Source organism: Fusarium sambucinum, chromosome I (assembly GCF_050947815.1).
Source record: "Fusarium sambucinum isolate potato_lamoka chromosome I, whole genome shotgun sequence".
NCBI lineage: Eukaryota > Fungi > Ascomycota > Sordariomycetes > Hypocreales > Nectriaceae > Fusarium > Fusarium sambucinum.
Genome location: NC_139294.1, coordinates 5,174,575 through 5,197,855, shown reverse-complemented (window position 1 = coordinate 5,197,855; position 23,281 = coordinate 5,174,575). Strand labels below are relative to the sequence as shown.

Sequence of the window (23,281 nt, the reverse complement as noted above, 5' to 3'; positions counted from 1 at the left end):
GTCCGTGATAGTTTCCAGTCCGGATGAGTTCCACTTTTGATCCGGCCATAATGAAACAATAATTCGGACAAGAGGCTCCAGAATCTCTTGGACTCTGAAAGGTCTATTTTGTCATGGACTTACAATTTATGATAGCCGTCATTATTTATAGAGGCCAAAGCACCCAGTGTTATGATATTCAATTCTCTAAACAATCAGCAGACAAGTCCAACATACATCCATACTCATCAATTAAACAAAACATCAATATCACAATGCCAGTCTCAGCCCCCCTCCCATCGCTTCTGGCCTCAGCCACGGGCATCGCAGGCTCGGTTTGGGCTTCAGGTAAGATATCCATGATCTCATTTCGTACATTGCCCATGCTCATAACAACCAACAGGCTTCATAGCCTCTCTATCACTTGCTGGCGTTCCAGCCGCTCTCCAACTTCCAGCACCCTCCAGCACAATCGTATGGCACGAACTCTTCAACCGCGGTTTCGCTCTCATGCCCAAGTTTGCTGTAACAACAACCGCGGCCTATTTCTACGCAGCATACACAGCCCAAAAACAAGGTCATGCCTGGAAGGGATTGGTCGTAGGTGCAGTTTCGACGGTCTCTATTATTCCATTCACAATTCTCTTCATGAAATCGACAAACGAGCTCTTGTTCAAGGCGGTGGCCGGGACCTTGGAAGCTTCACAGGAGGATGTGGCCAAATTGATCGGAAGATGGGGATTTTTGAATCTGGTGCGAAGCTTGATTCCACTAGCTGGAGCTGTTGCTGGCTTCTCAACATTATTTCAGTCTCTGTAATCGCATTAGAAAGAGGAGGCAAGAATTTAAGACGACATTTCGATACGCTTCATGAATAATACGAACTTAGTGCTAATGTGTCCAGTCGTGTCTTTGTTCCAGCTCACAACATCCTCGAATGCAGTCATTCTCCCACCCCTAATGGCCTTCGCCCCCCTAATGCTTCTTTTCAAACTCCCCAAGGATCTTGTGGCAGTTGCCCAAATTCTTCTTTGGCTCCCATGTGTTCTCTTTGTTAGAAAACCCCTTCCACTTGACCAGGTAAAGATGCACGCCAGTAGGACCGTCAATTCCTGAATCCAAAATCTTTTCTACCTCCCATTCGATCTCAGAACCAGCATCAGCCGCCTTAGGCTTAGCAACAATACGATCAGATCGTCTCTTCGTAGGAGTGCTGGCTCGTAGGGCCTCAATAGTTACGGCTCTCTTTTTCTTGGGAGGGCGTCCACGGCCTCGCTTCACTGGGGTCTTAGCTGGCTTGGAATCCTCCTCATCGACTGAGGAAGCAACAGAGGCGACTCGCTGTGAGCGCCTTGGAGGAGCATCCTCATTCACGTCAGCGCGACGACAGCGCTTGGGTGGACGACCGGCCTTTCTCTTTGGGGGCTCATCTGGAACCTCCTCTTCCGGTGAGAGGGACCGTTTTGCAGGTGCGGTCATCTCTATATCATCACCAAGTTGAGGGGTGACAGATTCCTCGTCGTTTCTCTCATATCCAACGATGTCGGATTCAATGTTCACTAGAGGCGGCTCATCACCCTCAATGCTCTCGAGAGGACTGATAATATTTCAAGATTAGTAAATTGTGCTCTTGAACAGAAGGTCAATCAATACATACTCGTTAGACTCTCCCAGCGGCGATTTATCGCGAGCATAGAAAACAGTAGGCGTACGTTTGGGATCAGGCATCTTGCCGAGTAGCGAAGGCAAGGATAAGGTAAAAAAGATAGGAGATGTTGTGTGTTTGTCCGGATCTGATTGTGAGGATGCTCTTGTGAGAGAATCAACGGCCGTTGCTGGTATCGCAGAGCAAGCCTTGAGCCTATGATGATTAGCTCTCTGGGTCCTGAAGGAAGACTAGTTGTAACCGCGGACAGAAATTCAAGTATGAATGCGTCTTTGTTTGAACCTTGATGCGCAAACGTAAGGATGAATAAGACACAGAGCCTGTCCTGTGTGAAAGGCAAAAAAATGAAATAAAGTGGTGTGCGGATAACAACAACTTGTTGATGCCAAAGCAGCGTAAAGTGTTGAAAACAAGAAAACTAGTCGCGGGGTGTCGAATAATATAGTCAAAGAGGTAGGTAATAAAGGGTAGAGGAGACCACAGACACGCCTGCCGCTTGTGTTGGATGAAGTGAGTTGATGTGCAATCTACGAGAAAAAAAACCCGGTGATGTTGAGGTGGCTCTCGTTGTATTTATTTTCAAGAGGGCCAGTAAACACCGTCTGCCTGTTTTGTCACGAATCAGTACAGTGATTTAGATTAAGCCGGCCTTGTTTCTGAAGGCAGCCACGAAAGCATTATGCCCGTTTATTAAACACCAACTTTCGTCTTTGTCCTTATTAATCTACAGGGTTCAGTTGGTTTATCTACAATTGGTTCATAAACAGAACAAGCTACTTTGCGACTCATCAAAAAGTCGATGAAAGAATGAGTTAGTAGTTAAGCAGCTCATTCAATTTCCTCCACTTCATCGTCTCTCAGCTCCCTATAACGGCCCTCCCTAACAGCAGCCTCCACTGGATTCTGAATATCGACAATGCCCGTCTTTTTCAATCTAAGAGTCTGTTAGCCTTTTGCACAGAGACGATAGTTTGAGTACAATCATACCTTTCAAACAAAACAAAGAGTCTTTCAGCTTCCCGTTCCTTTTCCTCTTCTGTCATTTCAGGCTCGTCGACAGGCTTTTCTGCATCAACGTGCTGACCAGTGACGGGATTGACTGGTTTCTGTGAACCAGGGTCTGAAGCTGAAGGAGGGATCGGTATATTGTTTTGGAAAAGGAAGCCTGATGCAAAGCCATAGCCAACATTTTCCACAAACTTGTTGGCATCATTGTCCGAGAGGTCGTAAAGGAGGAACTGGATGACGGTTCCGATAGATGGAGCCAAGGGATTGTTGAAGTTTTGAAGTAGCTTGGCAGACAATGCATCTCCCTTACCAAGGACCTCTTTTCGATCCTCCTCAGTAGGCAAAAGCTTTTCTCGCATGTACTTCTTACTGGAGTTGGGAGCATGCTCGTGTATGCTCTTTATAACACCGACTAGTGGTGTTACGGTAGCGTCCAGTTGATTGTCAGGAACATTCTTCATTGCGGCATCCAGAATACTGATCAATTGAGATACCGCCTTTTCGGGATCTTCCTCTGGGTGAATAAACTTTTGACAACCTGATGACCCTATGTCGAGGTTGGCAAGGGCGTTGATTATGAACCCAACGGGCGGGTCAAGCGGCTTCGTCTGCGAAATGTCTTGACGGAGAAGCAAAGCCACCAAGTGCGGTATCGCTGAATTGAATGAAGACGATTTGTCGGGACAGAAATGGGTGACATTGAATAAGAGCTTGGCGGTTTCAACTAGTGCCATGCTTTGCATCGTGTCACTTTTGGCTTTTGACTCCTTTGCATGCCGAGCAAGGTTCTCGGAGATGCGATCCGCCAACTTCTCGTCATCTATGAGTTTCTTCAAGTCAACGTTGGTACCGTAAGTTGACAAAAACAAGATGCGAGAGTTGAGGAACTCATCATCAAAACTACCGCCATTAAGCCCCTGGCAGGCATTGGGAGCAAAGCCTTTGTTGACAAATATCTCCCGAGTGACGGGCTTGAGCACCATAGCATTGGCCAGCACTCGCCGTGCGGCATCAGCGCTCTTAGTGGATGGTTTGTCATAGGCATGTCGAAGGAGCATAGAAACGCCCTGTTGAAGATGGTCAGCGATACAGCAAGACCACATTCAGTCCTCTGCGGAGAGGACAGGGGAGTTTACAGACCTCTTCTGTGTAGAGGGGATCAGCGTTAGTAGGGTCTCGAGTGAGTACTTTTAGTTGGTCCAAAGCTGCAGCGCGATCTAACATTGACATTAGCAGGGTTTCATCTGCTCCTTTCGAGTTACACACCATCTGGAAGATAAAGCTCCTCTTTGAGATCTTCGGTAAGGTCATTGATCAGTTCCTTGATGTATTCGAGCTTGTCAGCTCCTGTGGGCAAGCCAGAAGGTGGAAGAGTGGCCATTATCAATGTTGTACAGCGTATGCGCTCATGAATGATGTTCAAGTGTGGTTTGGGATGAGCGGGGAGAAGATGGATGGTATGAATTTCACTTGAGCCACTAACAAGCGGTAGGAGGTAGGTATTGCTAGTTGAAGACTTAAGGTAGAAGAACAGGGCTGACAGTTAAAGAGTCTATTTACACCATCACTCATTCCATCATCACCATCTGAACTCAAAACGGAAGGTACAGATAGACAATCTTCGGTTGGTATTGCCGTATTGACTGTCATTCTGTCCTCTCCAATTCGAAGCTGAGGAGTTCCAAGTACCTGCAATTGCCACGATAGCGCCCGTGCTTAATCTGTAGCGGGTACAAAGGCGGTCTCGCTTACCTAAAATCTCAGATACAGATACAGGGGGGGAGTAACAGGAGAGTTGACCTCTAGGCGTTAGGATATACCTAGAAATAAGTCAACTGATAGTTTACTCTATATATTTATAAGGGGCGACTTATTATTTCACCTCTTGTGATTTTCGGACATGTTTTCTGGCATTGAGAGGGTACAGAGTGCTGCTGTAGATTGGTAGGTACGTACTAACTCAACTGCTCAATTCGGGGACCCCAGGGTATCAGAAAAGTTGGCCGTTGGAAGCCTAAGAGATGAAATTAGTAGGTCAGTTTATGTCTGTTTGGCCATAGTCCTTAGACTACTTATTTTTATACCCTAAGACCTGTGAGGCCATTTTTTCTGCTACCCAGTAGGGGGCCCCTACTAGAAGGCACGGACCTTGCAGTAAAGTTTTAATTGAATCGCGCTTTTTAACGTGCTAAATCGCGTTTGTCTCGCGCGTTGGCCCGGAGAACAGAAGCGCGGACCTGTCAAGCATTTACTTTACCTTACCCAGATTCATGTACGGTTGCTTCCTCGACTTATGGATTCCAGGGACTCAGACTTGAAAGCTGCGCATACCACCAGCTGATAAAATTACACACTCTCTTATATCCCAGCTCCTCTAATACATTTCCATCATTGGGTCTATATACCCCATTGTTTCGTTTCTTTTCTTTCAATCGCCGATAATAAACAGTCATATGCGTTTTTCGCGGTCCTTCGGCCAAACTACTGCTGTCTAGATCGCCGAAGCTGCCTAGCAGCCATGGCATCTTCAGCCCAGGCCTCCACCACTCTCGACGAACTTCCAGCCCGACCTCCAACTCCTCCTCGAGAATCCCTCACGGATAAGACAAATCCCATGAAGACCTCCGTCAATCGCCCATTCGACCCGAGACTAAGCCTTCAGACACCGCCAGGTGCTAATACCCCTACGTCGACCGGGGCAACCAACTCGGGTTCGATTTCAAGACGGTCAAGCAAGAAGGTCGAATGGTCAAGCCATACCGAATACAAAGATCCTCCTGACCTCGAAGCCTCAAGGTTTTTCAAGTCATCACCCATCACCACACCGTCTGCCGCCGCCTCGAGGCCCATCAAGGGTATCCTCAAACCGTCACCGTCGCCAAATCCTCTGGCATCCTCTCTCAATGGCCAGCCCAACGGCCTTTCGCACCAAACTAGTATCGCCGAAATGTTGGACTCGACTATAAAACAACTCGCTGGTCCTGACCGGGACTCGCGGCTCGACGCTTATATGATGCTCTCTCGTGCGCTCAAGGCCTCTAATAACTTGCCTGACAGAGTTGCTCTGCAAGGGAAGATGAGCCTATTTATGTCTTTTATCGAACGCGACGTTAGATCCAAGAATGACAAGGGAACAGCCGATTCTTCCCTCGTCAACCACGCCCTCAACCTTTTAACAACCTTTTTGCATTTTCCCGCCATCGCATCGACTCTTACATCCGACTTTGGCATCTTTATCATCGACCATTGCATTCGATGCTTCTCTGACCCAGCCCTCACGAAAGATTTGGCACGCCATCTTATGCAGGTAGCTGCTTTCCAGTCCTTCTCTTCCAAAGTAATGTCTTCTGATCGAGTTGGCCGGTTAATCACTTCCCTGCACAATATCGAAAACCACTTGACTGGAAAGAGCATCATTATGGGTCGCATTCAAATATACAAGCGACTCATAAAACAATCTAGAATCCACATGGCCGTCTACACAGACTGGCTAGAGGATATGTTTACAGACATGCTCAGTACAGTTCGAGATATTAGAGCTCAAGCCATCAGCCTGGGAACGGAAGCAGGCTTTGCGCTACGAAACGAGAAGAATGTGATGCGCAAGGTGACAGAAATTCTACAATCACCGGACGATAAGACAACTTACATTCAGTTCTACATCCGGAAGCTCGAAGAGATGTTGAAGGAAAAGGAGAACGCATCTATCGCCCCGCAGATATGGAGTGTCGTAACGCTTTATCTACAATGCCCTATCAGTCGATGGGTGTACTTTGCACCATGGTTCAAGCTTGCACAGGACTCCTTCAACGCAGCCGATTTACATACCAAGCAGGAGGCCAACCACGCCTGGAATAGATATGTATATCTATCCATCACTAGCAACAAAATGGTGGCCAAATCTCTGGCTTCCCTCGGACAGCCTTTAATAAGCCAATTGCGCCGCAAGATCACCTCGAAGCAATCGGAAGAAGCATTGAAGCTCCGAAGAACAGTCTTGGGTGGTGTCTGCAACCTCTGCTACTACGCCTTTCGACCTAGCAATGATATGCAGTGGATTGACTCAGCCTGGGATCTCGTTCTCCAACCTCTTGTAGGACAACTCCTTGGTCTTGACGGTACAAGTGAGCCGCTGGCGGATTCAGTAACCCAAGCGTCGCGCATCGTAGCTGGACTGTTAGATGTCTCTACCCCAAGAAGTTGGAAAGATGATCGCATCAGAGATAGCGCCTTAACCGGCCCCGAAGAGCTGCCCTCGATCGATTCAAGGTGGACTCGCCGAAATTCGGAAAGAGTCTTTGGTCTCGTTGGTCCAATTTTGAAGAGAAAATTCACTGACCTAGCTAATCCCGAAAGCTTGACTTACAGGCTCTGGAAAGCATTCGTTGGGTCCATCGCTGTCGCCTCAGCAAAGGATATCAAGGTGGCAGATGAGACCGCTCGTTTCATAGCTTATTCTTTTGATTTGCTATCCGACATCTGGACCAAGGGGATCTCTGAGGAATCCGAGTCCTCTGGTACAAAATTTCTTTCCAGCGTCCAGCACTTTGTCGAAGTCCTCGTTCGCAATCTTGGTTTGCTTTCATTTACGGAAAAGAAGCTATCTATGCCTGTTGCCAATATGTTTGAACCTGTTTTAACATCCTCCACCCGGCTTGATCGCACAGATAAGCCAGGTGGTATGATTCAAACTCCACTACTGCACCTCTTCTCGATGCTCAGCTCCAAGCCTTCGGGCATAGCTGATGATGACAACCTTGCTGAGTGTTTCTTGTCTATATTTGCGCCATTCTTCCACGGCAAGCCTACTAGAGCACGTATTGAACTTGCGCGGGAAATGCTTCGTCTTCTGCCGCGGGACACTCTTTCGCCTTACGGCCCCTGGATTCTCACTGCTCAGAACATCGGCTCCCTTTTGGATCAGAACACTATTCCATCTAGCTCCCACCCACCGAGCAGTGACAAACTACTGGGACCCGAATACCGAGAAATCGTCTCTCTTCTGGAACGAGGACTTGTTTCGCACCCCAGTCTTCCAGAAGAACGGTGGTTTTCCCTTTACAGCCTTCTATCGAATCACATTGTTCGAGAGTGTGGAGATGCTGGCCGAGCACTTGGTCTTATTGAGCCGCTCGCCAAGATCGTTGCTGACAACTTCTTTGAAGGTTCTGACAGATCAAACGGAACGGCCTTGTCTGTAGTAACCGCACTATTTACCGCTGCAAAACTGCCTCGTGATCGCCAGGCTGTCGAGGCTGCCAGACGACGGCTTTGGGGCGCACCCCCAACTGCATCACGGTCATCTTCATTCGACCCATTCCAGTATCTTTATCAACTTCAAAGCCAAAGCATGAAATTCTTCTATGAAGATGAGACTGAGGGTATAGATGAGAAAATGGCGGCTTATTTCAAAGCCGTCGACACTTTTATCGTCACAAGTTTTCCACAGAACGGCATAAAGACTCTACCGAAGCTTCAAGTTGGACTTTCTTTCTGGGTTCAGGATGAAAAAGCGCACAAAAGTTTGCGCAGTGATTCTCCTGTTTCTGAACCAGTAAGTTTCATGACATCACCAGTTTACAGACGCTGATTACTCATAGGTACGATCCCTTTGGGTGAATATCTGCACACAACTTTCGGCGCTTGGCCGACTGGAGAAGAAGGATCTTGACGCCATCGAGCCACTTATTTCTGCTGCTTTCAGGAGTAAACATCGCCATGTTGTAAACAAGATGGCGGAAGCATGGAATGCTTTAGTGAAGGATGAGGAAAGCCTGGACTGCTCCGAGAGTCTCAAGTCAATCATAGCCTCTCTTCGTCCGACTGTTGATGTCCTCTACCCTGGCATGGAAGAGCCCAGTGGTGACTTTGGAGCTCAAGTCCAGTCATTTGTGGACTCGCAAGACGACTTGAGTTTCGTGGCGCTCTCATCGGCCAAGTCAACCGGACCAGATGTCGAGAAAGCATTTTCACCAGCACGATCGATGACACCGCTGAGCACGAGAGGCCCACTAACACGAAAGCGTCGCAGAGATGCTACTCCTGAGTCGGCAGTGAAGGCTAGGTCGGCCAAACGAACCACCCCTCGTCTCCGTCATGACAACTCTCAGATTCAGTTTGCTCCAATTGTATCATCACCGCTGGTTGGAGAGTCTCAGCATCTCACAGAAAGACAGATGGAAGTTCGTCAACGGCAAGAGGAGAATGCTGGCCTCTATTCTGATATTCGGTCCAGTCCCCGACCGAGATCACGAGCTGCTACTGAAGAGGAGCCCAAAGATTCCGCAGCTCAGAAACCTAGAAACCTCGAGACTACCCCCGAACGAAAAGCGGCATACGAAGAGTTCATCACTTCAACACCAACTCCTCGACGAGGTCTGGCTCTGCATCTTGAGGGCATCAATGACCCGCCTTCGTCACCTCCGGAGCCAAGACGCAACCCACTCTTATCTGAAATACAGACTCGGTCGAAAGCTAGGGACTCGATGGAGAGCTGGCAATTTTCGTCGCCACCAGGATCGCCTGCTATTGATCTGCGGGCCGCGAAGACTCAACCAGAAGTAGAAACCCCAACGAAGAGCAACTCATCGGCTAAGAACAAGCGCTCTAAGCGACGCGGAAGAAAGTCAAGAGTTTCAAAGAAGCGTGATACTACACCCTCTAGTCCTGCAGATCAAGAAGTGACGGAAGAGGTGAGCGTATTATCGGACGCACACCTGACGCAGGATATGGAAGGTGTGGAAGAAGACAAGACCAAAACGCCAGCCCGTAACCAAGTGGAAGGCTCTCAACGGCCAGAGCAGCTTCAGGGAACACCAAAATCTGGAGATGATGAGTTTGTGGATGCCCGAACAAGCCCCATTGATGTGATAGAAAATGCAGCACCCACAGTCGCCCAGAAGCAGGCGCCCAGCCAGAACCATGAATCGTCTTTTGCACTTAGCGAGGGAGACGAGAGCAGCTTCATGCGGTTCGTGGTGGAGTTTGAATCGAGGCCACAACATGACCGCGAACAGTTCAAATCTGTCTCTGTCTCTCCTGAGAATAAGAAACGTGTGTCTCCTCCGGCATGTATCGAAGTGCAGGGCGACACCTCGCCTGGGGAAGAACAGGTGATCCCGAGGCAACCCTCGCCAGTCGACGTTGTTCCCTCTACACCTGTAGATGCAGGTTCAGATATCTCGGAACTCCAAACTACAAATACCCGAGGAAGCAAGAGGAAGAGGAAGCGAAGTACTCATTCTGTGGAGACTCGCAGCAAAAAGAGACGGTCTACCAACCTAAACCTACCTGGTCAAGAACAGGTTGAGAACAGCCAGCCAACATCTCAAGAACCAAGCTCGCCTATACCAACAGTACGACGCTCGTCAAGACGAAACGCAGGGCTGAAAGACAAGGAGTTGCGAAACCAAAAGGCTCAAGCGTCGCCAATCAAGAAATCAAAACGATCGTCCTTGTCCCAAGCGCCACAAACAAGATCAACCCATACCGATACGCGGGATGGCGGAGATACAGACGAGGAATTAATGTCACAACTCGTGACAGAGTCCATTGCAGCCACGCAGAGCCAGGATTTGGATGTCAAAATCCCTGACGCGGTTGTTGAAGACTCTATGGAAGTTGTGTCAGTCGAGGAAGCAGCGTCCGCGCAAGAGCTTACAGCAGAGGACCAGGAGGGCTCTGTGGAAGAGACCCAAGACGCAGTGGCTGAGCAAGGCGAAACAGAGGAGGAAGTCTCGGCTGAAGTCAAACCAGATTTGATCATGGAGACATTGCGTGGTGGACTGAAACAACTACAAGGAGCAGCACTATCCCGTGATGAAGTATACCGACTGGAAGATATGTTGATGGATATGAAGAGAGAACTCTTCGAAGCCGAACGACGAGGAAGACTTTGAGGCATGCATGACTTAGCGACTGAAAGCATTGTTTATTGGGTGTTTGGAGATTTGATTTGGGTTTTGCTTGTATTATATATAATACCTTCCTGTACAGAGTTGTCTGACTTGGATGCTGTCGCCTAACGTCCCTCAGCGATGCATAGAGCATAGATATCATTACATAGATGGGAATCAATCAAAGAGATGATCACATGAGAAGTTTAAGCTAGTCTCGTTGAACCTTGTGACTCTGCATACAATTACGTAGCGTACTCGTTCTTACGTTTGGTTATAGGGATGATAATGTGGAGGATCGATCGTCAAGGGGGAGGCTCAATTATGTGGTTGTGTAATTCAAATAGAGCTCAATTGCTTCAAGTTCATTTGACTACCTAGATAGTATTCTGCTTTATGCTGACTTCAACTATTAGTTTATATGTTTTTTCCCGGATTGGCTATCACTTGTCTTCTCATGTTTATCACACGGCAAAAAATAATAGGAGAGCAATAATTTAATCGTTAAAACGCAACGTGAAGGATGAAATTTCTTTTTCATTTCAGACCGTTAAGCCATCAATCACCATAGCCTATACGATCTGAAGTGTCCTAACCGGCCAACCTATGCAATGAAACACAATGGATTCGTGACTCCGCGGCACCAGTTTCCAGCTCCCATCAGTTCATAAAACATTCCCGCTCTAGTATCGCTTGCCCTCGCGCAGAGTATCGGCGAACTCGTCCAGAGGACTTCGGATGAGCTTGGTCTCCTTCCAGAGGTTGGGGGTGAGGAAACCGTAGGTGTTGGAGACGGCAACGAAAGTAGCCTTAAGGGTGTTCTCGAGGGTCTTGGTGGAACCGGCAGAGGATGTGTAGGCGTCCTCGACACCGGCGAGCTGGAGGAATCGCTTGACAGCGGGAGAGGCAACGAGGCCAGTACCACGGGGAGCGGGGATGAGCTATATATATTGTCAGTTTTTTTTTTTCATTTCTTCTATACGGAACGGTCGCTTCTTCGCTCGGGTTGTACGTACACGGACGGTGACGGAACCGCACTTGCCGCTCTCCTTGGTGGGGAGAGAGTGGACGGCACCAAGGTTGGTACCCCAGTAACCACGGCGGACGGGGATGACGCTGAGCTTAGCGATGATGATGGCGGCACGGATGGCGGTGGCAACCTCCTTGGAGGTCTTGATACCGAGACCGACGTGGCCCTCGGAGTCACCAATGATGACAATGGCCTTGAATCGGGTTCGCTGACCGGCACGGGTCTGCTTCTGGACGGGCTTGATCTATAATTCGAGGAAAAGGACACAAGTTAGCAAAACTATTCCGTCTCGTCTTCGTTTGTCTTTCCGAGCGTCTCGTTCGATATTCGTTCTTCGGAGAATAATCGCAAAATAATTCGGAGGGGTTTTTGTTGTTCGCACCTTCATGACCTCATCCTTGAGCTTGGGCAGGAAGTTGTCGACGATCTGGTACTCCTTGATGGGCAGAGAGTGAAGGTAGATCTCCTCCATGCTGTTGATCTTGCCGGCCTTGACGAGACGACCGAGCTTGGTGACGGGCTGCCACTCCTTCTCCTCGTTCTTACCGCGACCTTTTCTAAAATCAGAAAATAACCCCCAAAAAGAATTACCACAAGACTTTGAACTCACCACGGCCACGGCCACGACCGCGTCCACGTCCACGGTCACCACCTCGGGAAGCGAAGCCTCCACCGCGAGAAGTTCCTCGGTCAGCCATTGTGTCTGATTGTGTTGATTGAGCTGGGGGGTGGGAGGGAGAAGTTAGGTGCTACGCAAGAGCAAAGTGATGGTGTTGGCGTTCAATGGTATCTTTTTCGCTGGCGGGGGTCCGGCGCACAATTTTGGCAATTTAGCGAGCCCTAATGAGTGGATCTGCCTGATACTTTAGGCCAACAAATTGTTCTCAGCGAAGTGAGAAAAGGTGGGGGTAGGAATTCACCTTGTGGCTCACCGAAATTGACAGGGATCTACTTCTCGGTCGGTCGGTCAAAGAAGCCACCCCGCCAACCCGCCCATCATGACTGATCGGCAAACTTCAACTACAATCGACACCCTGGTCCGAAATAAACATCACTTCAAATATCGTACACTACTATACATGAACAATTCCATCAACCATTCGTTTCTTTGTATACAGAGTAACTAACAAACGCCATTTTTCACTTCCATCGCAGAAAACACAAGTCGTTGCGCAGCAGAGTGACTTGAACCATAGAGGGGAATGGGGTATGCATGTTCTTCGTACGCGCCTAGCAACTCTAGGCCATCATTAATGAGGGTATCGCAGCTCAACTACCACGTATTCCGACTTCTTACAGATAAACTACCAGGTCGTATTACTCTTTTGCCGTCTTGATGATCAGGTTTTCTGAAGGTTGCACCCGTTGAGCCCACTCGCTGTTATATCAGTTAGCGCAATTCATATCAGGAAATGTCTGAGTGAGATACTTACGTCCAGCTACCATCGTAGACCTTCCTAGACTCGGGTGATCCAACACCAGCCTCCTCGAGAGCAGTGTCGATAACACAAGCTGTCACGCCAGTACCGCAGCTTGAGACAATAGGATGTTGTGAATCGACACCCTTCTCAGCAAAAAGCTTCTTGAGTTCATCTCTAGGAAGGAAAGCCTTGGTCTTGGGATCCAGCACAGAACTGAAGGGAATGTTGATAGATCCAGGCATGTGACCAGATGAGAGACCTTCGCGGGGCTCGGGAGCCTCGCCAGTGAAGCGATTTTGAGGTCGGGCATCAATGACCTGAACGCCCTCAGCGCCCTCCTTGTTGTGATCCTGGGCAATCTCCTTCATCTGCTCGAAACTTGCGACGCCGTCCTCATTCATGCCAGGAATCTGGTAGGGGCGGCACTCGACAGTATAGATCTCTCCTGACTCGGTTGGTAGACCCTGTTCCACCCAGAGCTTGAAGTTGTTTAGGACGTGGACGTTGTTGTGGCCGAAAACCTTCAATGTCCAGCCCACGCGAGGAGCGCTGAAGATGCCAAGCTCCTTGCTGTCGTAGACCACGACTGTATCCTCTTTTCGAATTCCTAGCCCGCTCATGGCAGCGGCGAAGGTCTTGGGGTTGGGAAGCATATGAGGGTAGGGACTGCGCCTGTCAATGTGCTTGTCGAGGTCGAAGAATCGGGCCTTGGGGATTCGCTGCTCGCGAAACGTCTCGATTCCGGATCGTCCGTCATTTGGCAGGAACCATGATGCGCAGAGAGGAATGACTCGAGGATCGGTGCTGATCGTTGACGGAGGGTTCTTTTGAAGGGCCTCGTGAAGCTCTTTCGGCGAAACAAGGTATGATGAGAGGTTTCGGCGTGTGAGGAGGGTAGGTTGGGAAACCTTGGAACTCCATTGGTAAATGCCTGCTCTTGTTGAGCGGCTGAATGCGACGGACGCCATCGTGGATATGACGTGTGTCGAGTTGTGAGGAAGAAATTGGTGTTGCGGACGCTCAGTTACCTGACGTAGGGCAAGTTCCTGAGTGGATGATAAGAGTCAGAGTCAGCCAGGCGAGCTATAAAAATAGCAAGTCGGGTGTCGAGAGGAAGATAAGACAGTTAGCAAAAGGCTTAACTGTCCGTCTGCGTCCACATTAATCCGTGAGAACTAAAATTCTAAGAAAGGGTAAAGTTGAAGTGAGGTAAAGTTGATGACGGGAGGTCAACAACCAATCGAGTCAACTTTGAATGGTGATGCGGGCGATAATCGAATTGTAGCGGATTGGAGCTTGGACCACCACCATCAGTCATTTCAGACGTTGAATTATGACGAATTGGCAGAGGGTTTTACAGTGGGTTGCAGCCCGTTTATCAGTGGGATGAGGTCACTGAAGCCTTTAGTAGATAGGCGCCCACCCTGCCACCCTAGGGGGGGAAACAAAACTTCGGACGTCAGACGCCCAAATTCGCCCTAGCAGCGTCCGACGTCTTATTTCCCCCCGAGGCCACCACAGGCTGGACTGCGCACCTACCTTCCATTGCATCCAGTGGATGAATCCACTCTATCCATCTGGGCCTCTCCCGGGCTGCGTTAGTGCTTCAAACCCTGACCCTTCCTCACTCCAAAGGTTACATGGCCATTCTCGCTTTGGCTTTGGCGTTTAATCTTTTTCTCAACTCCAAAGATTCAACCTCTTCCCTATACAGACAAAGAGGCAAAACACCATGAAGGTCACCATCAAAAACTGGAATTCCGTCGCTACCTGGCGCTGGGACTTACCGGAAGACGATGTTTGTGGTATCTGTCAGGTCCACTTTGACGGGACGTGTCCGACTTGTAAATATCCAGGTGATGACTGCAGCTTGTGTAAGTAAACATTGGCCCTGTTCCATTAAAACGAACTCTACTGATGCAGTATTAGTGTCAGGGAAATGCGGACACAACTTCCACATGGTTCGAGCTAACCCAGCCTTATCTCTCTTATTACTATGGGCATTGCTGACTAGGTTTGCCTTTTGTTCAGCACTGTATCATGGAATGGATCAAGCAAGATTCGTCCAGGGGGCAATGCCCCATGTGTCGTCAACGTACGACCTCCCTTGAAAACAAAATAGCATCCGTGCTTGTACTACTCAGGCTGACATGATATACAGATTTTGAGTGGAATGGGCAAGTGAAAGAGACGGTCGCGCAAGCCGAGTAAAGGCCATTATCAGTTACATTATGCAAGGTGTCAGGCGTTTCCCAGGGCGTTCAAAGAATCCTGTCAGACATGGTCGGTAGGGAAAATGTGCAAATCGTTCTCGGCCACCTACTGGCTGGTTTACTACGTGTGACTTGTGCCTTGGTTGCTGAGCCATGCACAACTCAGCGGGCAGTGTGAAGCAACCCACACAGCCTCGCTCGACCAAGCTGACTGCATCAGTCAACAGTTGAGCCTCCAAGTTGATTTTATTCCCAAACAGTTTTTCGTAATTAATGAAACTCGAGAGTAGATCACGCATGGTATGAATTGAGAATCTTTGTTGATTTCGTTTCGGATTCGAACAATTCTTAAAAGGTTACTGTTAAATAGTAAGTAGTTTCCTCGAGTTCTCTTCAGCCACGATTGGTCAACCAACTCTGGCCCGAGTTGCTCGTATGCTGTCTATTATCAAGCCTGTGCACAATCTCCCGCCTTCAGAAGGATCTTCTGCCAAGCATGCAAGAAAGGGATTCCAAGTTGAAATGGTCTCGTAAAATGCAACTTTGGATCCGCCGAGTTGCACTTTTGGGGGCGGTCGTCGCCTTAAATACTTGCATCTCAGCTCTGTGGTTCGCAACCATTTAAGGCAAAGACGCACCTGCCCAGAACAGGCCTCCAACATAAATGCATGCCTGGCCCCCATCCATGGCTTTCACTTTCGCCTTCGTTACAATACCCGGCATCGTTTTGCGACATCTCGTCCCCATCTATCCTTTCTTTTGCTAAATCTAGTTTCGCAAGATACTTCGTTTAGTCTTTACAACTACCTATCTGCCTATACAGTTACAGTGCCAAGCAATTACCAATAAACAAGACATTACCAGCTGAGAATAGTAAAGCTGCGCCACAGATCAACCGCGGCGATTTCCTCATATCAACAAAGCGTTGCAATGTTTCCCTATCCTACGCCAGAACCCGACATTAACAACCAATTCCAATCCCAGGGCACTCCCTACAACAAGCCGGTGGCCAACTTTACCTGGGCTATGCCAGGAGGTCTCAACGCCATCAATACCAACAACCTCTCACAGTATGGATACACTTCAGAATCGCCTCTGGTCATGAGTGCCTCGTCCAATGGCTTCCCAAGCTCAGACCTCGCCCTTCTAAGTCGATCCAACTTCAACCCCCAACTCAACTTCCCAACAACCACTGGGTGGGCATGGCCAAACACGCAATATGTGTCATCTTCGCAATTGCTTGTTCCCACAGGTACTCCCCAAGCTAGGGAAGTTCTGGCCAAGTTACGGACTTGCATTCACCTGTTTCTCAGTACCAGGCTGATACTGCGAAACGTTCGCCAAAAGAACCGGCGACACAGCGCTTCGGATTGCCCCCCATGGGCTACTGGTCCTAAAAACGTCGGCTACGCAGGTCCGACTCTAAATACATCTTGTTCAGACACTGCCGTCTTCGGTAGCCTATCAAATGAACACCAAGCCAACTTGTTCGACTGCCCCGACTACAACTACACCAACGCGGATAATCCCTTGGGCATACTGAGTAATGGCAGTAGTCTACTATTGCCGCCGCAAGAACGTATACCTCGGAAGGTGACAGAACTTCGTGAGGAAGATGGGGTCCCTCCTATGGAACGGGGGCTTCCCGATTTGACGGTTAAACTCAATGCATCCGGGAATGCTAAGGCCCGAACTCAACGAAAAGTCTCCGACTCCAAGCCGTCTAAAAAGCGTCATCTTGAATGCGTGGACGTTGAAGGATCTTCAGACGACGACACCGACGAGGGGCTCAAAAATAAGAAGCGACCCAAGGGGTCTTCGACTGCACCACGTTTTGCATGCCCTTTCTTCAAGCACGACCCAGTCAAATTTGGAACTTCAAGAAGCTGTGTCGGTCCTGGGTGGAAGTCAGTCCACAGAGTCAAGTAAGGCATCTTCCCTGATATATATAGAAGTCAACTAACATCTAATAGGGAGCACGTGTTTCGGAACCACAAGCTTCCTGAGCATCAATGCCTTCGCTGTTTTAAGGCATTTGGGTCCGCCAAAGCCCTTTCCGATCATTCGAGGTCGTCTGATCAATGCCAAGTCCAGAGCGGCACTGTTCAAGAAGAAGGTATCAACGCAAGTCAAGAGAAGCTGCTGCACGTCAGGGCCAAGAAAAACAGTGCCGCTTCTCATCTTAAAAAGGTCGAGGAGGAAAGATGGAGTGAGATGTACAAAATCATCTTTCCAAATGAGGAGCAGCCCTCCTCACCGTGTAAGTGCTGAAGTGTTCAACCACTGACACCGGCCAAGCTCGATACTGGCGGGATTACTAACGGTAACCGACGCAGACTACACTCGCGCTCAGCTAACGATTGATGAATTCGGAAGAAGCATTATGGATGATTTCGAACAACGTCTATCAGCTAGAGCAGGTTGCTTAGGAATACAGCAGTCTCTTCTGGCTAGGCTCCTTACAATGACTCGCAGTGTGCTCCAGGAGAGTGTGCAGTCTTGCCAACAGGGCGATGAAAATTTCGGCAGTCAGTGCTCTCAGTTGACTGCTACCCAACCCCAGCTGTCACAGCCGAGTCTATTTGTAGGATCGCAGTTGCCAGGTATTAGCAACGATATGTTGGAATTTAACGAGCAGTCAGTGGCACAGATTTTCTCTGATCCCATGTTTGGTATTAGCCAGGCAGGTTTCTGGAACACTTTATGATTTTGAAAGGGCGGAGATACCAAATTGTTCTTGAGTTTTGGGGTACCTGTTGTTTTTATCGCCATGCAGGTCATGATAGACAGTCCACAAGATAGACGTGCAAAGCTGGCGTTTTGGGTTTGGGACATTCTACCCCAGTACTGTTGAGAGTTTCTAGATAATACGGAGAGCCTCCATATATCTTTATTGAGTTTCAGGACTAAAGCATGTCGAAAAACTATGGAGACTCTGAGACTTCATTGACTTTGATGCCGTTATTAATTCTGTCTGGCCGAACCACCTGAAGTAAGTACTCAACCAAGGCCCCTTTAATACAGTCGCAGCATAATCTCCTAAACAGAGCGAATGGCCCAATATGCATATCGCGGGTTTTCCCACGAATATCTGATCTACCAGAATTCAAAGCAACTATAATGCCAACCCCGCCGTGTATAATCGTTTCCCAAGCATGGCTATCATAATCCAAAAGTTAAAGCACTGAAGAGCTTTGTGCGTCTCGCCTTTACATGACAAGGCAGTCCCTGTCCCCCCTAAGATTCTGGGATGTAGACTCCGTCTTTACACAAAACAACCACCTTCTTGAAGAACCGTCGCCATTCAAGAGGATCTCCTTTAACCTTGACGAAGCGTATATCGAGAATCTCGGTATCGTCTTGTAGAGGTTGTCGATCGATCTGGATCTCACCATGCAGATTCTGCTGGCGTCCATCTAAAGCTCTGACTTTCATATGCGCAACCGGGCTGCCGTACAGATTTGGTGAAACAGGGGCTGCTGGAATGTTGAGGTGATGGAGAGCATCACTGAGCATTTGGACGATATGAGCTGGCGGGACAGCAGAGAAGAACCGGGTGAGAGATTCTGGGGGGCAGATATCACGAAATCGACGGGCTTGTTGCGTAAGAGTCATGGAGGGGCCGGGAGTTTGCGAGAATTGCGACATAGAAGGCTCATCAGCGAGAAGATCAATCATGGCTCGACGAGAATGCGGTAATGAAGATGCTGGTGAAGCCACGGACTTTAGTGGTGTGCGTTCCCAATCCCATTCCTTGTCAGCGATGGGCGTCTCAGGTTGAGTAGAGGAGAACTTTCCAGCATTCAGGCCAGTGTCGAGGTCCATATTGTCGCTGGAAGAAGGCTGCGATGTTGGCTGATGAGTAAAGTCGATACGGAGGTTCTCCAACATCTGCGTCGCCAGGTTGATGGGATCTGTAACTCGACCATCCGCACTAAGGAGAGCGTTGTGTCTCGTATACCAGGGATGCTGGCGTACTTGGGTGAAGTTGAATCGTTTTGAAGCGTCAATGCTCATCATTCCTCGGAGTAATGAAAGAGCTTCTGCAGGTATCCTGCCCCAAAGCGCGTCGGTACTTCGACCAGATGTGCGAACGTATTCCTGGAACTCCCAGCTTCCCGGTGAGGGCTCATCCCAGGGTGTGTTACCAATGAGCAAGACGAACAGGATGACACCACAAGACCATACATCAACCAGGTCTGGGGAGTACTTGGCAGCATCCGGTGCCTTCTTGTCCCCACGCCCGCAAGCAAGAATCTCAGGAGCAATATAGGGGGGACTGCCGCATAATGTCGAGCTCAGCTTTCGTTGGCCCTTGTACTCGAACATGGTAGCCATTCCAAAATCGGCAAGTTTTAAAGATCCGTCGGATGAGAGAAGGATATTCTCTGGCTTGAGGTCACGATGTGCCACGCCCTTGGAGTGCATGAAGCTCACGCCGCTGATGAGTTGTACAAAGTAGACTTGAGCGATATCCTCCCGCACGCCGACATCAGCCTCAATCTTGTCGAACAGATCACCACCTTCTGCGTACTCCATGGCAATCCATCGCCATACGTCGTCTTCGCCTGAAGCAAACCATTCGATGATGTTGGGATGTTGGCCGATATGTGAATGGAGAGACACCTCCATGGCGAGCTGCTTGGTTGAGATGCGACCATGTTTAGTAGCGTAGCCTTTGTGAATAAGCTTGACAGCGAATATTGGTGTTGCTGCTTCGAGTGGAATGGCTTTCTTGATACTACGTCTAATTAGTGCGATTTCAACCATGAATGCCCGGTGATGGGGTATCTAACGAGGCATATGCTCCTCGGCCCACGGTCTTGGAGACAATCCGAAAGGGAAGATCATTTGGTAAAGGATCTAATTGTGACTACGCATTGAAACCAGTGTTAGTTAGTGAATTCTCTGGTAAGATTGTATGAGAAATGTATCTGTCATAGGTAGTATCAGTGAATCATTGATTCACGATCCGTGCTCAACGCTCGCTAGAAGCTACCGAGAGAGAACGACATGGCAGATGCAATTCATCAAGAATCAAGCAATGAATGTCTGACGCACCATGACGAAACTCTTATGTATCCCGGACAGATGCTGGTGCTGTTGTTCCCTATTCAAAATACTGAATCTGTCCAATTGATTGGATTAGGGTATGTATGGTTATGATGCATGGTTCCCAGGATGAACGATGAACGCGTTATTTCCCATCGCGCCTACTACTATCCACCGCGTAAAGTACTTTTTGTTGCTGCGAGACCCTAGTCCCTTAAACACGGCGGCACTTGGCGCCCTGTGCAGCCTCCGACAGCGTGTCATCCTCTATGGCTTCAGCGCTTGTTCCCTCTGTGTGGTTCTATTGGCTGTGAATCTCTCTGTTTGGGGATAGACATCCATATTGCCTGGACCCCCTAGTCGTGTCGGTTGCTGCGGTAAACAATTGGAGCCTGGATCTAGAGAAATCGTTCACCTCCATACAATTCTGTCACAATCCAAAACAATCAAGCAAGCAAATCAAGTCATTCATTCCAAGACCTGTCTTCCTGCTTTCATCTTTAGGTCTTTTCGCACATACGCTACTGCTAAAGGGTCTTTATTTCCCCCAGTCGCCCCTGCATCCGTCCAACTTCACCTCTTGCCAGTTGCGGAATTGTCTGCACCTGTACTGTACATAAACAACATCCTACTCGCCCCCTGCTCCTACGATAGTATCTCTCTTCTGGTGTTCTCTTGTTTTATCATCATCTCTTGATTCCCCGAGTAACCATCGCCATCAACATCACACAATGGAGTACAATATGGAAGACAGCCAGAACCTTGCTCCCCAGGCTGCCAAGCTCAACTCTGGTTCCAAGGGTCCTGATTCTCAGAGCACCACCAAGAGGTTAGTACACGTCCCGAGACATTGAAAGTCATTCGATATGCTAACTTGACCCAGACTCCAGACCGAGTTGATGCAGCTCATGACATCGCCCGCCCCTGGTGTTTCTGCCTTTCCCTCTGCAGACGGCAACCTCCTATCATGGACTGCCACTATCGAGGGTCCTGAAGACACCCCTTACTCTGGTCTGACCTTCAAGCTCAGTTTCGCTTTCCCCTCCAACTATCCCTATGCGGCACCCACGGTGCTCTTCAAGACACCCATCTACCACCCTAATGTCGACTTCTCCGGCCGTATCTGCTTGGACATCCTCAAGGACAAGTGGACTGCCGCTTACAACATCCAGACTGTTCTCCTCAGTCTGCAGAGCTTGCTTGGTGAGCCCAACAAGTACGTATAGAGATCAAACCCTGTGGTAAAGTAGACGACTAACATATAAACTAGTGCCTCTCCTCTCAACGGCGAGGCTGCTGAGTTGTGGGACAATGACGCCGAGGAGTTCCAAAAGAAGGTGCTGGCACGTCACGTAGATGTCGAGGACGAGTAAATACTTTTTACTGGGGTTTCGGTGGTTTGATACTTGAATATGGGAACAGGAGTACCAGGTGTATGGAATTTGGTTTGATGACTTGTTAGGATTACAGGATTGCATGGCATTTCTACAGCTGGACAAACAGCAATGGAAGAGAGGCATTGATGGGGTCAGAAATAAATAGACCATTGTCGATAGCAGACCCTCTACTCGACAGTTCATAACATCCAGTGTTCACCACGTCGGAACGTAAATGATTTTTTCGCCCTCATAAAAAAAGCCTTGCTTGACCAGAGACCACGTCACGCCGAGGCACCGATTGTCGTTTAGTTTGACTTCAAGCTTTGATCACATTTTTTCCCTCTGTGTATTTTCAGCGTCGAAAGCCAGAATGCCGAATGCAACTCCAAATGCCATGCCACCCTAGAACCTTGTCCCAAGAGAAATTTTTTATATTTATTCCTCAACAACAACCGTGGGGAGGCCCTTGGGGTCCTTGACGTTCACGGCCTGGACGTAGCTGTACAGCTTCTCCTTGGCACCCTCCTCGTCGTTTCGTCGTCGGGAAATTCGCACGCGGATTCGGTAGTCGACACCCTTGACACCCTGCTCCCAGACCTTCTTGTTGAGCTGAGGGTCGATGCGGACATCGGTGGTACCCTGTGGTGATGGTTAGCGCATGTGACGTTGAAATAGCACCTCTGCCTTGTGCGTTTGCTTCGCGTTCGGTAGCAGGTTTCTTTTGGTGTGGGCGGTCGTACCATAGACTTGTGGGCAAAGGCCTTGATCTCCTTGATGGCCTTGGGAGCCCTCTTCTTGAAGGAAACACCATGGAGCTTTTTAACCCATTAGCATTCAATCTGATAATCAAGCTCCGGTGCTCGAGCTATTCATTCTGGGCGAAGCAACATACTCGCTTGTGCATGTGGATGGTGTACTCGCGGGCGACGACATCCGCAATGGCGGAGCGCTGAGTCTTGCCGGAGGGCTTCTTGGTCGACGACATGGCTGAAATGTGAATGTTAGTCCTTCGGTCGACGAGTGTGTGAAAAGTCGAAGCGCTCGTAGTCTCAAGAAGAGGTAGGACTGCGAGGGAGAAGTTGTCGGGGTCTTTCGTACCTGCGGCTCGTCTCTTCAAGGTCGGTCGTTGAGAGGTTTGTGATTCGGCTAAATCCCAAATTGTGCTCGAATTTCGAAACAAGCGAAATTTTTGTGCGAAGGTGAGGGGGCATATGACTGGGTCGTGGCTGAGCGCAGCCTTAATGTTGGTGGTGCCTCAGGCACCTGACCCACTCAGGGCCACCTTCTCTATCCGGCCCACTAGGGGCCTTGCTTAGCTCCCTTAATCACACATGCTTTTGCCTATCATCTCACACTTAAAGACCAAGGTCACGTGATAGAACACGTGCCAATATCCATCTTATGACGCATAGAAAAGAGAGATATCTCCTATTGTAAACTACACCTAGACAAATGTTAATAATAAGTAAGATGAGTGCACAGACTAATAAAGTCTACTCACTTTAATAAGTATAATAATTTATTTATAATTAATAAATAGATATTTACTTCTCTTAACATCTATTAACTATTGCCTTTAATTTTATATATTAATATTTTAAATATGTTATATCTAAGTACTATCCCTATATTATAGTT

At 48.7% G+C, this 23,281-nt stretch overlaps 10 protein-coding genes across 10 annotated transcripts; 4 read left to right on the top strand and 6 right to left on the bottom strand.

Moving 5' to 3' along the window:
* Positions 1-254: 254 nt before the first annotated feature.
* Positions 255-798, top strand: FSST1_004378 (anthrone oxygenase family protein; the record flags this gene model as incomplete). The annotated part of the gene is made up of 2 exons (XM_083230547.1): positions 255-327; positions 383-798. 2 exons carry the CDS (start codon positions 255-257, stop codon positions 796-798), a joined length of 489 nt encoding a protein of 162 aa, XP_083087808.1.
* A 156-nt stretch (positions 799-954) lies between these two features.
* FSST1_004377 (chromo domain-containing protein) lies at positions 955-1,707 on the bottom strand (the record flags this gene model as incomplete). The annotated part of the gene is made up of 2 exons (XM_083230546.1): positions 955-1,576; positions 1,637-1,707. 2 exons carry the CDS (start codon positions 1,705-1,707, stop codon positions 955-957), a joined length of 693 nt encoding a protein of 230 aa, XP_083087807.1.
* A 766-nt stretch (positions 1,708-2,473) lies between these two features.
* On the bottom strand, positions 2,474-4,034 carry FSST1_004376 (guanine nucleotide exchange factor; the record flags this gene model as incomplete). The annotated part of the gene is made up of 4 exons (XM_083230545.1): positions 2,474-2,579; positions 2,633-3,720; positions 3,794-3,870; positions 3,920-4,034. 4 exons carry the CDS (start codon positions 4,032-4,034, stop codon positions 2,474-2,476), a joined length of 1,386 nt encoding a protein of 461 aa, XP_083087806.1.
* Positions 4,035-5,171: 1,137 nt separating this feature from the next.
* FSST1_004375 (Rap1-interacting factor 1 N terminal-domain-containing protein) lies at positions 5,172-10,551 on the top strand (the record flags this gene model as incomplete). The annotated part of the gene is made up of 2 exons (XM_083230544.1): positions 5,172-8,207; positions 8,254-10,551. 2 exons carry the CDS (start codon positions 5,172-5,174, stop codon positions 10,549-10,551), a joined length of 5,334 nt encoding a protein of 1,777 aa, XP_083087805.1.
* A 680-nt stretch (positions 10,552-11,231) lies between these two features.
* FSST1_004374 (40S ribosomal protein uS5) lies at positions 11,232-12,276 on the bottom strand (the record flags this gene model as incomplete). The annotated part of the gene is made up of 4 exons (XM_083230543.1): positions 11,232-11,489; positions 11,565-11,822; positions 11,961-12,130; positions 12,189-12,276. The coding sequence occupies 4 exons, from the start codon at positions 12,274-12,276 to the stop codon at positions 11,232-11,234; spliced, it is 774 nt and encodes a 257-aa protein (XP_083087804.1).
* Positions 12,277-12,895: 619 nt separating this feature from the next.
* On the bottom strand, positions 12,896-13,967 carry FSST1_004373 (thiosulfate sulfurtransferase; the record flags this gene model as incomplete). The annotated part of the gene is made up of 2 exons (XM_083230542.1): positions 12,896-12,956; positions 13,012-13,967. The coding sequence occupies 2 exons, from the start codon at positions 13,965-13,967 to the stop codon at positions 12,896-12,898; spliced, it is 1,017 nt and encodes a 338-aa protein (XP_083087803.1).
* A 2,175-nt stretch (positions 13,968-16,142) lies between these two features.
* On the top strand, positions 16,143-17,919 carry FSST1_004372 (uncharacterized protein; the record flags this gene model as incomplete). Its single annotated transcript, XM_083230541.1, has 3 exons — positions 16,143-17,137; positions 17,186-17,472; positions 17,549-17,919. 3 exons carry the CDS (start codon positions 16,143-16,145, stop codon positions 17,917-17,919), a joined length of 1,653 nt encoding a protein of 550 aa, XP_083087802.1.
* A 530-nt stretch (positions 17,920-18,449) lies between these two features.
* FSST1_004371 (serine/threonine protein kinase CHK1) lies at positions 18,450-19,982 on the bottom strand (the record flags this gene model as incomplete). Its single annotated transcript, XM_083230540.1, has 1 exon — positions 18,450-19,982. One exon carries the CDS (start codon positions 19,980-19,982, stop codon positions 18,450-18,452), a length of 1,533 nt encoding a protein of 510 aa, XP_083087801.1.
* A 1,013-nt stretch (positions 19,983-20,995) lies between these two features.
* On the top strand, positions 20,996-21,637 carry FSST1_004370 (protein UBC11; the record flags this gene model as incomplete). Its single annotated transcript, XM_083230538.1, has 3 exons — positions 20,996-21,093; positions 21,148-21,480; positions 21,535-21,637. 3 exons carry the CDS (start codon positions 20,996-20,998, stop codon positions 21,635-21,637), a joined length of 534 nt encoding a protein of 177 aa, XP_083087800.1.
* A 441-nt stretch (positions 21,638-22,078) lies between these two features.
* FSST1_004369 (60S ribosomal protein eL31) lies at positions 22,079-22,628 on the bottom strand (the record flags this gene model as incomplete). The annotated part of the gene is made up of 3 exons (XM_083230537.1): positions 22,079-22,282; positions 22,384-22,458; positions 22,536-22,628. 3 exons carry the CDS (start codon positions 22,626-22,628, stop codon positions 22,079-22,081), a joined length of 372 nt encoding a protein of 123 aa, XP_083087799.1.
* Positions 22,629-23,281: the final 653 nt, after the last annotated feature.